Source organism: Nansenia antarctica (assembly GCF_963989245.1).
Source record: "Nansenia antarctica genome assembly, chromosome: 2".
Classification (NCBI taxonomy): domain Eukaryota; kingdom Metazoa; phylum Chordata; class Actinopteri; order Argentiniformes; family Microstomatidae; genus Nansenia; species Nansenia antarctica.
The window spans coordinates 51,122,351-51,140,929 of record NC_137675.1 but is presented as its reverse complement, the minus strand read 5'-3'; the positions used below and the strand labels follow the sequence as shown (position 1 = coordinate 51,140,929).

The 18,579-nt window shown below is 44.9% G+C and overlaps 1 protein-coding gene across 1 annotated transcript in view; it reads right to left on the bottom strand.

The window, feature by feature from the left end:
* Positions 1–18,579, bottom strand: part of LOC308151069 (ubiquitin carboxyl-terminal hydrolase 43-like) — a gene marked incomplete at both ends in the record, with an annotated part of 89,760 nt that overhangs the window by 55,587 nt on the left and 15,594 nt on the right. Inside the window, one exon of the mRNA XM_080523880.1 lies at positions 7,581–7,684. Within this exon, the coding sequence (XP_080380006.1) occupies positions 7,581–7,684 (104 nt within the window). The remainder of the gene's footprint in view (positions 1–7,580; positions 7,685–18,579) is intronic.

Genomic DNA, 18,579 nt, shown 5'->3' with positions numbered 1-18,579 from the left:
ATGGGACAATTGGCTCGGCAGGTATTTCTAGTGAGTCATATGTAGGGATGGGAATAGATGTTATTGATAGCGATACGATTCTTTATCGATTCCTGATCAATTTTCTGTGTGGAAAAAAAGTAGCCCTACACAGGTTTTTAGCATCAACGCCGCTGTTTAATTATCTCTTGAGTCTCTGAACACTGTATAGAATGTCTGTCTAATAACATTTGAACATGTTGAAATGAATTACAATGCTCCTTTTCTTAAAAAGATATAACTTGGAAAACGAATCTAAAACTGACTGATAAAAGAAACAATTCTTCTTTAGAAAAATAGGCATGTATGCCTAGTAACATCAGTCAACTAGTCAGGTGTGTTCCGTGAGATCATTGCGCAGGCATAAGAGAGCTGTCAAGGTCTAGTATTGATTCTAGACTTTGGATTTGCCTTCAGAGATTGTTATTGGTGTCTGTCAACATGAGGACCAAAGAGGTGTCAATAAAAGTCAAGGAAGCCATTATTAGACTGAACAATCTGAAACCTAGCCAAAACCTTAGGCTTACCAATATCAACCACATCATCCAAGATTGCTCACCATAATTAAGAAAACCCCCAAAACCACTGTTCCACAGATCAGGAAGTCTCTCAAGGAGGCCAGCATCTGGTGGGGTCAATGGGTCGCAGACTACAGGCGGTTATGGCATGCATAGGATTGTCCACCAAATACTAAACATGAGTGCTTCATTTGGACATCTGCTAAATCTGTCCCATTACTTTTGGGAACCCTGAAATAGGGGGACTATGCATAAAAAGAGTTTTTCTGAATGGTGAAACCAATATGTACACAAATACCATCAAATAAAAGCGGAGAATCTCTACTTTAACCCCATAGTTCATCGATAATTTCGACTTTAACCTCAAACCTGAGGTTTGATTTGAAATGTTTGGCGTGTAGAGCCGAAAGAGCTTCACTGTCCCACAGGCACGTGCCGTGAGCTTTTAGATTGGGTAAGCATAAGATATAGAAATACACGTAATTACACATACACGCTATCAGTGAACGCAGTTTCAAGGAAATGCAATTTTGATGCCCTAGAACCCGCTAATAAACTGTAGTGTCACTTTGTGATCAGATTACCAAAAAAACAAAAAACAGTTGCCAGTTTCGACTATATCAGGGGTGCTCATTGTTCAAAGATATTTTCAAGTAGCCAACCTACTGAAATCCAGTTTCAACATCGCACACGCACACGCACAACACAGACACACACCGTTTCCATCCTCCATAGTAAACACAACACACTTTCTTTTCACACTTTGTCACACAGGCACTTGACATCACATCACAGACCCTCCCTCTCAAAGTACTCAAACCATATAAACAAGCACAGATCGCCACCAGCCTCGCGAATCATATACATCATATAAACCGCTCATACCAGGCTTGCTGTAGCCGCTGGCGACTCTCCCTTTCTGTGTGTGAACATCGGTGAGCGAGCGGCCGGGCGGCCTTTAGCCAGTAGTTGTGTTTTTCCAGTCCAGTCCAGTCTACGAAATCCCTTTAGGTCGCTGACAGTAATGTCCATATTCACAAAATCAAGCAAGTTATCCTTATTGATTATTATTATTTAGATCGTTTGAGCTAGCTGGCATAAGCTATTCTGCCGGGCGAGAGGTGAAATGTTAAGTGAACTTGAAAGTGATAAGAGCCAATCAGTAGCTCTTATCGGAATGAAAGACCTACTCTGATTGGCTGTAAGCATGCTTACCCTGGTCACATTAAACAGCTGGCTGAGGCATCGGAAAAAAAGACATTTTCACGCATTCGAATGGACGCGAGGGAAAGCAGAGAGCGGAGTGCTTATATGCAAAGCAGAGTAGGGAGTGCTTTACTCCTACAGGTGGCGCTAAAAATGCAACGTCAAAATGAATGACTCCTGCTGCCCTGGGACCTAAAATACGACTCTTTTAATGAAAACAAACGGTTACATGCACTTTTATTTTAATATTTTCCTTTTTTCTTTTTTCGTTGGGTAAGCACTGCTTACCCTGCTTATATGGACGGCACGTCCCTGCTGTCCCATTACTTGCGCAGGGCACTGTACATGTCAGGGGGCCCATAACTTATGAACCCCGCGCAGGTAGGCTACACAGAGCGACCAAGTGGGTGGAGGTGGTTGGTGGAACCCCAAAATTGCTCCCATTGAGCGGGCCGGCGCCTTGCATGGTAGCTTGCCGCCATTGGTGTGCGAATGTGTGTGTGAATGGGTGAATGAGAGGCCGTTGTAAAGCACTTTGGATAAAGGCGCTATATAAGTGCAGTCCGTTTACCATTTACTGTGCTGCATCCGTGTGAACCAGCTGTCACCTGACTTAGAGCGCCCTACCTGAACTAACACTATGCTCCATTTACAGGACGCTGTTTCAGTAGACTTATTTGGCTTGGGACTGGTTGCCTCCAGTCAGTCAGTCAGTCAGTCAGTCTGACCAGTCAAGCGTTGTGTTTGTGTCTAAACCCTCCTAGTTTCAGTCTGGCACCATGTATGAGTGGGTAAGGAGAAACAGGCTCTGCCAGCAATGGTACGTGCTTCCTGTCTGGACACGCCCACTTCCCGTGTGTCAAAGCAGAAACATTTGTCAGTGGGTAGCAATTAAGGGATGCGCTCTGACAGATGTATTACCGGCATAACACCAAGCTGCCAATTTCCCAAGGAATTGGCAGATGGAAGAAACAAAAACAAGCAGGAAATTAGAAGGCGAACGGTTAAAAGGTCCGAAGATGTAGTACATTCCGTTAAGAGTTTTATCAAATGAATTATCACATCTCCATCTGACACAATATGGGCTTTGGAACAACAGTTCTGTTATCAACAGCTGTTCACATAAGTCCTTGTCCTTGTCAACAAGGTACCACGTCTTTCAGGGTAATCCAGGAAAAAACTACAGCCAAAGCTATATTGGTGTTTGGTGGGGGGTGTGTGTGTGTGTGTGTGTGTGTGTGAGTGTATCTCAGAGATGCATTGTACACTAAGGCAGTTTGAACACTCACTTGGGTCTTTCTCAGAGAGCTTACATAATAATAATAATAATAATAATAATAACTTATAAGTTATTATAACTTAAACATACTTTACAAAGAAACTCCAAGTGAACTGGAGACCACAGCTGTCAGATGGGTCCATTTCTTAGAAACACTGAAGAGTTATTTTTATCTCCCAGATTAAACGGGTACACTTAAAGGTTCAGAGATGGTGTATATGTAATGCGTGCACTTACGTGGGTGTTAGGGTGTTCTGAATATCAACTGAAAGGATTGTTGTAAGCAATGCAATTCTGGAAAGTCCTTATTTTGAGAAACTATTCATCATTTATATCTTCGAGGCAGAAGCACTATGCAGACATGCTATTCAATCATAATTTAATGTAACCGTCACCTGCTGTGCCCACCTAATGTGTGTACTAACTGTTAGTAATCCAACCCGGATACAGAGGAACCAGATACAACTTGAAGTTGCTTTTCCATATACATTTTTGGCATTTAGCAGACGCCTTATTCCAAAGCGACTTACAATCAATACATTTGACTAAGCAAGTGAATCATCAATCATATAACATGTAATAAGGAGCTTATGTCATTTATACACTCATATCTAATCTAATCTCATTTTATTTATAGCACCTTCATACACAGATGCATGCAATGGGCTTTACAGGGAGACAAAACTGAGTGATGTTGATAATGCTGATATTGATAAAGCTGCACTTAACTGTCCATTCTTACAGTAGATGGAATCAATTTACCATGAGAGGAAGGGGGTTGTGGACTCATTTACCACTGGTACAGGGTTGTGGCACGAGGTGTAGCCGAACCCTGTACAGTGGTAAATGAGTCCACAACCCCCGCCCTCGATTGGTAAATTGCTTTTCTACAACAGCCACCACATAATATAACAAATAAATACACAGTTGTAACATAACATTTATGTATTTACAATCATTAATCGTTTCAGAATACATACGTATATCCTTCCGCCACAGAATATAGTCCCATAAACAAGATCAACCATTGCATTGTAGGTCAGCACAGGTGTTCTTAATCAGATTGATTGGGAGGCGCATTGATACTGGAAATGCGGTCTGAACAGTGGGTTGTTGAGATATTTACCACTGTTACTAGCCAAACAGAATCCAGTATCCAAACATGCTGTTGTAGAAAGAGAAATTACCACTTTAGTCTAAGACAGTTTCGTCAGAGAACAAAGAGGTCAGGTGCTCCTATTTTTCTTGAAATCTTGTAGACATACTGTGTTAACAGTTTTAACAGACTATTAGCCCTCAACACACCGGACGCCTGTGTACACGCAGCACGCGTGCGTGGCGGAACTGCTGCGGTTCTCACCCTTGCGGCTTCCACACTGGCTGCTGCGTGTCATCTGTGGCTCTAACTGCGGTGCTGCGACTGCCAGCCCTGTCTTTGTACATTGAGCTTCGCCTGCAACGCATGCGGCGCTCAGAAAAAAATAGGCGAGAGTCCTAATTTCTAGACGACGTGTCGCGGCAGCCAGCGCGACACACGCTTGAGACGCGTGCCTCACACGCTCTGACACACTAACATGGCCGACCAAATGAAACGCACACGCACTGCCGAGGTTGACGCTTGCGGTGTGTTGGAGCCGTCGGGCCCTCTCTAGTCTAGGGCTGCTGAGTGGCTTTTCCACTTGACCTCAAACAGAACTCAACACAACCCCATTCATTTCACCCCGGCACAATTCCGTTAAAATGGTCCCTAGTTATCTAACGTAAAGATTAGGGTGGAAGGAAGGTCAGTCTTTTTCACTGCGCCGTTCCCACAAGCATTGTCCGTATTGATGCCCTCCTCTTGGTAATTACTGGGTTGGCTGCAGTGGAGTAATGAGGTTACCCTTTCTCCTGCCCATGCATGCTCCTCCCATAGGAAGAGAAATAATGACATCTCCATTACATGTGGTGTACCTAGCAATTACGCTTTAATCCAATCAATAAGAACAGGAGATTACAGCCGTTGGCCTGAGATGTGGGAAGAAAAGTGCCCCTGCGTGCAGTATAGGAGACTGCCTTACATGGTGGTAGCAGTATGCAGGGTTCCTACAAGTTTCAACAAGTCAAATTTAAGAACTTTTTAGACCTTTTTAGACCTCTTTGAATAGATATCTTTTCTTTTTCTTCTTTTTTCTGAGTGGGGCAGTCCCACTCATATTTTTCTTTTTTATTGATAGATACAGTGGAGAATTAGACAGGAAGGATGGGTGAGAGAGAGAGGAGGGATGACATGCAGGATATGTCCCCGGCCGGATTCGAACCGGGGACCCTGCGGTTACATGGTCGACACTTAACCCGCTACGCCACCTAAGCGCCCCTGAATATAATTTTTTACCTATTCGTGACACCATATGATAGCTTTTTGTCATCCTCAAGGTGATGAAATTGGGGATTTCACTGCCACACAGACAAAAAAGGTTCCAGCTTGATTAATTCCCGTGTAAATAGATGTGATCGGACTGATTTCCTTGCAGGACAAGCTAATCTAATTTTTAAGACCTAGTACCTCATTTTTTTTACCGGAATTTAAGCCCTTTTTTGGCCTTATAGATCAGGTTGCTGGAATTTAGACTTTAAGGCTTTTTAAGACCAGCGCGGGAACCCTGAGTATAGGACTGTAACTGTGCACTGCTCTCCTCTAGGTGAGGTTCCCAAGTCAAAGGAGAATTGTGACTATTACAGGTAGTGAGAAAGGACAATATCAAGACACTGTTTAGTGTTTTTGTTGCAAGTTGAGATTTCACACTGTAGCTACTACGGCTACTGTACTGTATTACCCTCGTCCGCTGTGATAATGTTCAATGAATGGGCTCCAAAAGGCCAACTGAATAACATGTGAAGCAACATGAAAGCATAATCTGCATCGTATAAAACAATTGGAATGTCCTCAGACTTCCTTTGTTCCCGAGCCACAGTGTGGCTAATTCTGAATGAATCACTGGTTAATCTGGTGTCATTCACAAACGACCACATTCAGGTTCAATACGAGCACATCCTTGATGGACATGCATGACAACTTCCATCAGAAATCACTACTGGCTGTGACGGAAAACAAACGAACAAAAGCTGTCACATTTGGACACTTTTTAATTAGTTCTCCTTTCCTTTATCATCTGAGGAGCACGTTGAGGCATGAACAAAAAAAAAAGATTAGACAAAGGACAGAGAAAGTAAAAAAACAAACTTCTCTGTTTGAAATTCAACACACGGAATCGGAGGAACAGGTTGACTGACACTCGACACACAACTCTCTGAATAACAGCAACATGGGAGCAGCAGCCGATAAATATAAAATTTCAGGACCCTCCTTTCATGGATTTTCCTAGATATGTGCGTTCTACCACCCAGTATCCTTACATTTTCAAAATCACATCAGGATAAAATAATATAAAGCTATTTTGCAGTTTTTCTGTGTAGGAAGCAGGCTAATTTACAAGCGGTCAACTAGTGGTCGTTGTGTGTAAATAGCAGCTTCGCATTGTAAAAGAGGGGGCTCTTTTAGTAGGTTAAAAGGCATGGCTGTGTTCTAGTGTTAAGATGCTGTATGTACAACCATAAAGACACCATAACTCTCCATATTCAGCGCCAGGAGTAAGAACCAAATGTCGCCTTCTAAACTAAGAAATCTATCTACGTACTTCATCAACACTTAAAGGAATAAGCAGCAGATATCCATCAGTCATATCTCTAGAGATATGAAGATGGATAAGGTACAGTATGAGAAGAAAAACAGAGCTGGTACTGCCACACACAACTCTGTCTACGTACTGTACAGGGCCGGCCGCTGGCATAAAAAGTCTATGCGGTTGTTTATGGTCACAACTGCTAGAGGGGGGCCACACTTTTGTCGTCGATTTACCGTCAAGCAAAAAACTCTGCTCACTGTCGACGAAACACCCGTCAATCCAAAACTAATAGTAATACTAAAACTTGATAACAAAACTCTTGCTTAGCGCCACAAAAGTCCTAGGGCCGGGCCTGGTACTGTACACCAAGAGTCATCCAGAGATTAGTCAACTCATATGAAGATAGGTTAGATCTTTTAAAAGGGAACTCTCTGAGGTTCAACAAAACGACTCTATTAAGTCTCAAATCGTACTGCGTGTGATCGACCTTCGGAGGAGAAATAAGAAGGACTGTTGCTGATCCGGAAGTTGATCGTGTGTTTCATCCTATTAGCACAAGCATTTTCCGGTGATGATAAGCTAAGGGGCTAAAGAGGAGATACATACCTTTTACAGTATGACACATAGTAGTTTCATGTTCACCATGTTTCAACCAAAAGTTGCATGACCCATGGCATTCCAATGACGATGTGAATTAGAACGTCATTGTATTGGAACTCTTGTTGCCAAGCCGGAGGACACTCCGTCTGCTCTGCCTATATCTACATATACCCAGCACTACTGGTGATCAAAGCACTAGGCACTGTATATTGAAACCAGTGAACACCACGACAGCCGTGCCTATTTCACCTACTATGAGAGTCAGGTGGTGTGTCAGGTAGAGGAGTGACTCACTTGTACTGGGCCTGGAAGTGTTCCTGGACAAAGCTGTGGCGCGCCCCGGGCTGTTGGGTCAGTGCCGTCTCAGGGACCGACCCCTCCTCTGCTCCACCGGCGACCTGTTGTCATGGTTAGGAAGAGACAAACCAAAAAAACACACAAAAGTCACACCTCTGCAAAACACGGCATTCAGTGCAACAGCATAATATCTATTTCATGGATTACCTTCGAAAGGTAATCAATTACCTCACAAATATCTCTCTGTTTTCAAGGCCTTGCCGTGAAATGTTGCTCTCGGGGTGTCTGTTGTCTGTTTTTGTTTTGTCTGGTAAGAAAACAAAGAGGAATATTCAAAAGCCGCGGAGCAGCGTGAGCAGACCCTTGAGGGGGGACTGGTCTCTTTATTCTCTAATCCACTCACCTACCGCGGATGTGAGCCGGCCTTGGAAAAAGATAAAAGAGGAGGGAAAAGCGATAAAACTAACAGAGACTGATCGTCGAAACCACGCAAGGTCAGAACAACCAGCGTGTCTGGGACGGCACACAATACAGGTGTGTCTCTCTCTCTCACACACACACACACACACACACACGCACACGCACACACGTGCATACACACACACACTTTTGATTCAAGCCAGAGATTAATTGAAAACCTTCCACCTAACCCCAATGTTCTAGGGCAGTGCTAACACCAATAACAACAACAACAACAACAACAACAACAGCAACAGCATTAATCACAACCATAACAGTAATGGCCTTTGATCGTCCTTGCCTTCAACGTTTCAATGTAACTTCCCATTCCAGGTAATTTGTAATGGACAGACTAGTGTCAGTGTAGAATGATTACCATAGCAGATGTTGTAGAGACGCATCATGGATGTAGTGTAATGTAGCATCAGGGTCAAGGTCGCAACGTGTTGTGACAATAACTTGCCTGGTGACAAGCAGAACTCTGAGGAGATGTGTGACTGTGATGGACATTGTGGGACAGTAACGGTCAAAAAAAGAGATGGCAACATGGAAACATGATGGATGACTCAGAGAAAGAGGGTCATAGGTATCAGTACGTGTCAGTACATGCCTCTGTAATGCAACAATATTTATTGTCAATAAATGCCCTGAGCCAACGCAATGTTCTGCAATCAACTGCACTTTAGTCTATGTTTTACCCTCTAAACATATTTACCCATCTAGTTTCTTTATATGATATGTAGCTGATATGCATCAAGCACTTTATTTAAGGGTATACTGTGGGTAAGGGAACATGTCAGCCTGTGTTCTACGATACAAGCGCAGTGCCGGGATGAAAATGGCTATAAATAGAAAAAAAGAAGAAAAAAAAGGGAGCCATATGCGCGAAGGATATCTACTGTACATCAGCATTTCCAAGTGTAAAGGCCATTTGGGCCATTTGCCTTCAGCCTTTAGTGAAGTAACATGGTGAGCTTAATATCCATGACAGAGGAATTTCACGGTACTAAATTGTACATTATAGGGTAAATAAGTTACTATAATGGAGCCCTTGTGTCTGTGCATGTAAATCACTGTGTGTGTGTGTGTGTGTGTGTGTGTGTGTGTGTGTGTGTGTGTGTGTGTGTGTGTGTGTGTGTGTGAGTGTGTGTGTGTGTGTGTGTGTGTGTGTGTGTGTGTGTGTGTGTGTGTGTGTGTGTGTGTGCGTGCGTGCGTGCGTGCATGCACATGTGACTGCGCATCCTGCACCTTCACAAAAGCCACTGGGTGAGCCAAAGGTAAAAATCGGGATACAAATATCTAAATTGATGGCAGCTACTAGATTGAAATCAAGTGTAATACTGAAACACAACTGTGTACATTTCAAACCTGCAAACTGCGACACTTTAAATGAATGTGCAATAACACTATGTGCAATATGACAACCCTAGGGTACATAAGGTTCAGAGAATAGGAAATGTTAGAATAGGTATAGCATAGCACATAGAGTACAGCACAGTGTTTTATTTGTATAGTATAGTATAGTGGATAGTGTACATAGCCTTTATTTATGTAAACCAGCTCTTTTCCCTTCTTGTTTTTAGTTTTTTTTTTCCTAGCACCAGGGGAGCCCCCCCTCCCAAATGTCGTTGTTTGGTACCTGTACTATATCAATGACAATAAAGACCATTCATTCATTCATAACTCCCTTTAATTTACCAACACTGGTTCACTTTGAAAGGCCTGGTAAATGACCCATTTCTGCATTAGCACCTTATTTGTAACAAGTGTGATGAAAACGCATAAAAGGTACTTGAAAACGCATTACGTCATCATATCATTTTAGCCCCTACTTCACACCAGGCTGAAGGAGGCAGTCAGAGCTCTGCTCTCCAGATCGCGGTTGTTTACTCTCTCTGTTTACCTTCCTGATCTCATACTGGCTGCCAATGTTCCCAGGCTGACAGCTCAGCCATGACCACCTCTCCCAAATGGAGCTGAAAGAAGGTTTCGAGTTTCGACCGGGTGGAAATAAGTAGTGGGAATGCCAATGCACAATAGAAACAGAGTGCAAAGGATAGTTCCCCCCCTCCAATGCAAGGGCTGAATCTATTCTTCCAATTCTTCTTGAGCTTAGCAGAGACCCACATGTGACCGAAACCTGACCTTCCCCTTGCACACTGGCTCAATGGGCACATACAATGACAAATGAAAACCTCCTGTAAATACCGGTAAATACTGTGGTTTTAGCTCTCCATGTCCCACTCCCTCTCTCTTCCCACTCTCCTGACCCCTCTCTCTGTTTTTTCTCTCGATGTGTGGTGGGGTCCAGCCCTGCTGAGAGCTTGGGGGGGGGGGGGGAGCGGGGGGTGAGGTTATGGGTGAAGGTCGTCCTGAGGCCTACCCCCCACCCAGAGATACAGTGTAGCAGAGTTAGTTCAGGACCCACATCTCCACTCCCTCTGTCTCCAGCAGAGCCAGAGTGAGAACAGAGCTGCAGTGCTAATGCATTCCAGAGCTATCTTTATAGATAACATGGCAAACGTTCAGACCACTGAGGCCAGAGTCAGACACAGTCTTCTTATCACAGCACCGAATTCCCTGCCTGGGCCCGCCTGGCCGAACCAACAGACCGAGAGGCAGCAGCAGCGTGTTAGCGGAGACTGAGACACGCTCGGACCCACAGACGTACGCTTCTGATACGGCAGACATCATAGAGGAACGATCATGGCTGGATAATAATTCCAATGCTGGAATAAACTAAGACTGCCTGTGGGAGTAATCTTTTCCTCAGGTATTTTTTTCACTAGCAATGTGGGAAAAGTAGCCATCTCGAGAGGTGGCACAAACTTGCAGGTCCCGTCTAGAATTGCGATGCTATCTTGGAAATTGGTTGTCAGAAAGAGGTCAACTTCAAAAACGGAATAGGAAATACAAGTAAACAGGCATGGCAGCATGGCAGAGCTAAAATATCAGGAATGCTATTTTTAGAGTCAGCCTGTAAGAAGCGAGTGACTTCAATAGTTTTCCCTCTATCTTAAGATTTGTTATTGGCAACAGCACACTTTCTATGGTACCACAATATGTCTGCTGGGGACAAAATACTGTGCTGTACGTTCATAAAACTAGTCTGCCCTGACATACCGTACAGGCAGTGTTTTGTATCATGACACTGTGTCTTGTGTCATGTGGTAACAGAGCAGGAACATGGTGTACTCTCTTGTGTGTCCTTGATCAACACGGATCTGAGAGTCCCCTCATAATGCTGACCCTGTGCCTAGTGCAAAAAAAATACCACATTCCAACAATTGACTGACAAGTTGATTGCATGGCAAACAAAACAATTATTATTATTATTATTATTATTATTATTATTATTATTATTATTATCATCAATGGAGAGACACAGAGACAGGCCTTGTCACAAAGCCTGTTGTTCCATCCCCATTAAACAGTGGTACACCTTTGAGGTTAGTGCCCACTGCCCTTATAGAAGTACTTTGCCCTTAGTGACACATTTAAACAATATAGTTGAGGCAGAGTTTGGTTTCTAAACAGAGGAAAGTGAACTAACTTTATTGTACAATATATACAGATAAAAAAGCATTAATCCCTAAATTCAGACATCAGCTAAATATCCCCTTAAAGGAAAGATCACTGTATCCCCTTAAACACGCAGGAAATGTAATCACAGCCTTCTAAAACACAGGCCTTCAGAAGCAGTACACCAAATGAAGCATTGTCCTTGGGGATCCCATTACTGTACGTCAGATGAATTTGACACACTGAAGTCACATTCAAAGCCGTTTTACTAGCGTTCTGCTGTTCATCTGCAACATCGTGCTATACTTGTAATCAATTATTACAGTGACATTTAACGGCATGCTGTCTAAGGTAACAATGGTAGGAGATTATCGACGCTAGTTGGCTGGACGCAGTCCGAAAAGACATTATGAAGACATCTCATAGCCACTGTCAGGTGTAATTGCAAAAACAGACCTCATCACGTAGCGGTAACGTGAGACCGCTAATATCAGAGATATGTGAAGAACCTCAACCCCTGGCTTCATCCGAAAGCCTCAACACCAGGAGAGGCGTGTGCCAATACTCTGGAGTCAGGAGAAAATGTAAACTCCAATCCCTCACCTTCGCACCTCCAGTACAGCAGAGTCATCGATTTCTAGGATTTAGATAAATTACAAAGATATACAGTTGGGTGCAGCTGAGGGGTTGGACTAGACTAGGGCCTGTACGCTAACTCAGCATTAACACCAGCAGGGCCAGAGTTCATTGTGTTTACTGTGGTTCCTGAGCTGACAAGAGGGGATAAGAAGAAATACCACAGCAACTGTTAGTCGGCCAGCAGAATCAGACAGTGGCTGAAGGGGGTCATTCCCCCTGAGCCAGTAACTTGCAGTACCAGACAGTTTTGACAGTGATGTAAGTCTGTGTCCAGACATTTGGTGGGGGAGTGAAATTGAAGGATAGAATCGAGATAATAAGCACCGTGCAAACAAACTCCGTGCTCCGGGCGATTCACTTCACACAGGGAGACGGAAAACAGCGGTGCTGAATCCCAGCGTGCTCAGCGGTCCCCCCCCCCCCCCCCCGTCATTAGCTCTCTCCTCGGAGAGTCGTGAGCAACGACATAATGATTGATCAGGATCACCAAAATGACTCTTTTGGTGCTACTCGACTTCAGGGTCAACTGCGTATAGAGAGCTTGAAATCACACACATTAACAGAGCGTCCTGGTCCTCGTGTGAGGTCTTCAATAATTCACTGTAATGTCGCCCGGGAGTGAGTCATATCCCCGCGTACAGGAACTTGGACGCTTTCACTCCACCAGAGAGGGATTTCCGGAAAATCGTCGTCGCCCCCCCCCCCCCTTCCACGGACCACCTGTCTCCTCCTGATGGGTTTTCAGGGATCGAGTGTAAAAGACTAGCGTTCCCAGTAATGGCCATGCGGTAAATAATTTACAAATAAAATCTATGGAAATACAGGGATGGACATGTGCCTGTGGAGAGGGAAGAGCACTATAGAGGAGTGATTGAGAACAGGGGGCTACGGAGCCGCGGCTGAGACCTAACCTCTCTTGTGGAACGAGTCAACGAAACGAAAGAGAGTGGGAGAGAGAGAGAGAGATAGATAGATAGAGAGAGAGAGAGGTGGGCATGTATAGAGAGTAGAGAGAGAGAGGGGGGGGGAGATGATGAGAGACAGAAAGGAAGGGGGAGAGAGAGAGAGAGAGGGAGAGATGAGATGTACACTACATGGCACTGACACGCACTGCGTTAATGAATAATAGACCGTCTCTCTGCCACGCACCTTCCTAAAAATAGCCCCTATTAGGGTGGAGGTGGACTGGGCCAGCAGTACTACTGTGAAGCCCCCCCCCTCTCAATAAGACATCACTCTGCGTGGGTCCCTCCTTACAGACATGCTAAGTGCCAAGGCGCTGTGGAACGGGCTGAGGTTAACCTCAGTGTGGATGCTTTCTGCATGATGAGTGTGTCTGGTCTGGTCTGGTCTGGTCTGGTCTGGTCTGGTCTGGTCAGAGAGGACATGTTAACCAGCCAGCAGGGACATATAAATCTACATATGGGATCTGTGGTCACAGAGATTCAAAGCAGCATCGCTGCACATGATCGTCTGGAGACCCGTTTAGGTCGAAATTCCATGTAAAACCTCAGATTTTATTTATTTTGTTACATTTTCCTCAATCTCTCCTAGTGGTAAGGATTGTGGGGTAGGCGTATCTGATCCCAGATATCTGTGGCTGATGATGGCTCCTTCTACCTCCCGCTCGAGCAACTAGTCTTCAGCCGTTCTTACCGGCTTAATGAGGTACCGCCTGGGGAAAAAAATGAATCAAGCTTTTGAGAAGTTTGAGATGGGAGAGAGAAAAGAATCTTCAGAAGAGAGTCTTCTCCAGACGAGCCTGTTGTTGAGTAGTTAGTCAGGAGTGTGTGTGACTTGTGGGAGGCAACACGTCTGACTTGGGAGACTCACTTGAAACGAGCCCCGCATCTGTGGCTGACTACGCTTCCCGTGTCGAGCTTCGGCAGCACTCCCCCACAAGCCGACCTCTGGTTAAACTCTGACCCGCTGTCTGGTCGCGACTCTTCAGATCCACAGCTGTGTGTGACAGCACAACATGTGCTGTTCGGTAGTTTGCGGACTCACTGTACGGTATGACAGCTTCGCTCACTGGCTGCTCCTGGAAAAAAAAAAAACGAACACGGAATCTCACAGTACTCTCACAGCACAGGCTGTACTTTCGTAAAATGACAGTCTGTCCGCTTCAGCTGTTGATGTGTCACATTCGGAAGAGAGGAGCTACGCTACAGTACGTAGCTCTAACCAGTTTGTTGTTGTTGTTGTTGTTGTTGTCGGTGTTGCCGTTACAAAACATGAATAAAAGGCAGGCTGTGATATTCTGGAGATCTCATTCAAGCAGGCCCATGTATTCTCCTATGTATGATTGTGCATTCAAGTACTACTATGATCTCATACAGAGATGGAGAGGATGGAGACCATGAATAACCTCATGGGACCATGTCTCTCTTCCTGCGGGCAGCTAGCAGAACTTCTCTGTCTCCCCGCGGTACAGCCTACCCTAGATTCCAGAGACAATAGAATTGATGCCATTTTCACCAAGACAGTCAGATGGGTGGCTTGCTAATTAAACCTCCCCTGTCTGGAGGTCAGAACCCTACCGAGGACGTACCCGTGGACGTGTGCTAGGTGAACCCGAAACTCATAACTCATAAAGAAAAGAAGTGACAAGACTTGAAATTAATTTCACCTTTTTCGGCTAACCACCATGCATGTCGTTGTGAAAGGGATTGTGCTATTTTACATAAGAATGAAGGGAAGGTATAAAAAAAAAAAGGGATTTGAGAGACAGTCCTGGAGGGTGTAATTATCGCTCTGCGCTTTAGGAGCAGACAGTAAGGGGAGGTCTGGGTCTTTAGCAGTGTTGAGAAAGCCCTGAAAGCATCAGACTGTGAATGCACACGGCAGCTCTCTGTGTACAGTGATACTGCTGTCAGATAGGATGTACCTCCAGTACTGGTGGCTGACGGGGGATTGAAATGGCCTCAGACAAAGATAGTAGTACAGTAGTTATGTAACTACTATGCGAGGTAGGAGCCGCTAAGAGTGTTCAGCCTCAGAGACTGGAAAGTAATTACGAGCGTGGCTGATGATTAGAAACGGAATGATGAGCGAGGATGGCGAGGTAGTCGCTTTAAAGGAAAACCGCCATCATGCTATTGCATATGCATGAGTAAAGAAGCTTCATTACTCTGCTGTAATCACAAAGCCGAGGTTTGGCTAAGTAGATAAAACACCCTCCGCTGCCCCTCTCATTTGTCCCTTTGGTAGTTACTATGGCGATACAACAAAACCAGCTGGAAGACGAGGGGAAGAAAACAACTCTTTGTTCCACGTTGTCTTTCAGAGCTGAGAAAAAGGCCGGGGAACATTTTCATCTCTACGTTAGCTCTCTGACACTTTTCGGGTGTCTAATTATTATATTAGGACTCTGTGAAATGAGTCATAAGAGTCTCCTAAGCGGATTTTCCTTTAATAGGTATAAGCGGAGGCAGAGAGGGAAATTAATTCTAAATAAGGGCGGGTGGGTCTTGTGAGCTGATGAGGTTTGGAGCTGCGCTGCCAACACGGTGGGTGACAGGCAGGAGTTAACGCCCACGCACCTGGATTAAATGACATAGGATAGGAATCAGGAAATACCCGTTACAATTCCTACAAACTAGCTTTGTGTAATGCATTGTACACGGACATGGTCTATGTTTAAAAACGCTATGAACTGTTATCTTATTTAGAAATAGTGAAATAGATAGTCTGATAATGCATTTTATGGGCCCCTAATTTTGCTTCCTTTTGGCTAAAGAGCGCTGCACCACACTAAAGCCTGGTACACACATAAAGATTTTCTAAATCTTATCTATGATTATCATAATCTGACAGGCAACACGCCTAGAGTGGGAGCCAAACTCAACCTGGGAGTCTCCAAGTAATCTGTACAGTATACAATGTTTAGGATATTGATACTATTTGATTTTATACCCTATCAAAGACCCTATCAAAATGCATGACTTCATTAGTAATTAGCACAGAGCACGGAGGCAATTGTTGCATGCAACATTTGTCACTGGATGTTCTAGTGAATATAGCGTGCAGAATTGAATCATTCAAGAATGTACATGAGGCTTACTTCCATATCCACTCACTGAACACTTTATTAGGAACACCTGTACAGCTGTAGCTGGTGGATGTGGTGTAATAGTGTGGGGAATGTTTTCTTGGCACACTTTGGGCCTCTTAATGCCAAGCAATCATCGCTTGAATGCCACAGCCTATTTGAGTATTGTTGCTGACCTGATGTGCATCCCTTCATCATGGCCACAATGGACCCAACTTCTAATGGCTACTTCCAGCATGATAATGCACCATGTCACAAAGCAAAAGACATCTTAAACTTCATGGACGTAACAATGAGTTCAGTGTTCTTCAGTGGCCTTCCCAGTCACCGGATCTGACAGGAGAACACCTTTGGGATGTGGTAGAACGGGAGATTCACTGCTTGAATGCGCATCTGAAAAATCTGCAGGGATTGTGTGATGCAATCATGTCATCATGGACCAGAATCTCAAAGGAATGTTTCCAACATATTGTGGAATCAATACCATGAAGAATTTAGGCTTTTTTGAGAGGGATTAATACATTGTTAGTATAGTGTTCCTAATAAAGGGAGACCCTACCCAGTATTAGTAATAGTTTTCCTAATAAAGGGAAATCCTACCCAGTATTAGTATAGTGTTCCTAATCCTAATAAAGGGAGGCCCTACCCAGTATTAGTATAGTGTTCCTAATAAAGGGAAACCCTACCCAGTATTAGTACAGTGTTCCTAATAAAGTGTCCGGTGAGTGTATTTGGTAGAGGATGGTGATGAATGCATTAGACACAGGGGGTGCTCATGGAAAAATGCTCTTAGGAAAACAAATGACATACAGTACATGTACATGGAAGTAAAGTGAAAATGTTACAGGGGTCCATCTTAGAAAGCTTTGGTCAGCTGGTTAATTATCCCCTTCTGCAGGAAGACTTGGAGGAGACATTACCCACCGAGGCGGTGGCTCAGCGACAGGGCAGAGCCGAAAAAGCACTGTGCAAAGAAATGTCCTTAACTGCTCCTTAAACCTTGAGTGATACATGGGGGCGGCCAGAGAGTTAGAGCTTAATTGTGTCTGGGCCAGAGAGAGAACCCCGGCAGACGACGGCAGATAAATTCCAAAGGTCCTTTTTCAAGAACAGTGCTTCTGGCAAAGGGAGGGACGGTCTCAAATTAAACCTCAGTGAGCAGTCAACAATTGACTGATCACCCACATATAGAGAAACACATACACACACACACACACACACGCACACAAACACACACACACACACACACACACACACACACACACACAGCCACACACACACACACAAAAACACACACACACACATAAAAACACACACACACACACAGCCACACACACCCACATCTGGGTCTCAGTCCAGCACACACATACACCACTCCCTCTGCCCCTGTGGAGTAGCCGGTGCAGAACTTGAGCCCAGCACATCCAGCCAATCAACAGTAATCCAGGTCAGAGGTCAGATGGAGAACACAAACACAGCAGAGCGGTCCTAGTGGGACCCTGCCTGCTGCTTTTCCAGCTGGGTGGCTCAGAGCCACAGGAAGCCATTTCTGTTTGACAGAGCAGACAGAATCAAAGGCGGGGCAGAGGAAACACACACACACACACACACACACACACACACACACACACACACACCAAAGGTGGGGGAGAGGAAAAAAAAAACACACACACACACACCAAAGGTGGGTGAGAGGAAAAAAACACACACACACACACACACACCCACACCCACCCACATACACACACACACACACACACACACACACACACACACACACACAATAGGGACCCACACCCAGCACATGCAGCCTTGTGCTGGGCTGGTGGTTGGTGCATTAAGCCACGCGGCTGTGGTTGAGTACCGGTCTCGGCCTTCAGTGAGACTCAGTCCCCCCCTCCTCTGTGGTTCCGGCACCTGCCTCCATCTTTTAACGAAGAGAGGGAGGGGGGGAAATAAATAAATGAGGAGAAGATGTAGATTGTGATGGTGAGGTCGGTGTTTTGTCTGAGTCGGGGTTGTTCTCTGCGCGGGGCGAGATGAGGAAGGAGGGCCGGACGTGTGCCCTGGGTCAACCCCGGGGGAATGTTCCACACGCTGTGTCCCGCTCCGCTGCTGCTGCTGAGAGCCAGTGGAGCCAGTGGAGCTAGCCTTCAGCGCTACGCTATCTCTCTCCTGAGTGCCAGTGATCACCCTCCTCTTATTTGTCCCTGGAATGAACCCTGTCTGCACACAGGCACCGTGCCCTTCTCTCTCCTGCCACCCCTCCCTCCCTCCCTCCCTCCCTCCCTCCTCTGGAGCATATCCCGTTCCCTGAAGTGAATG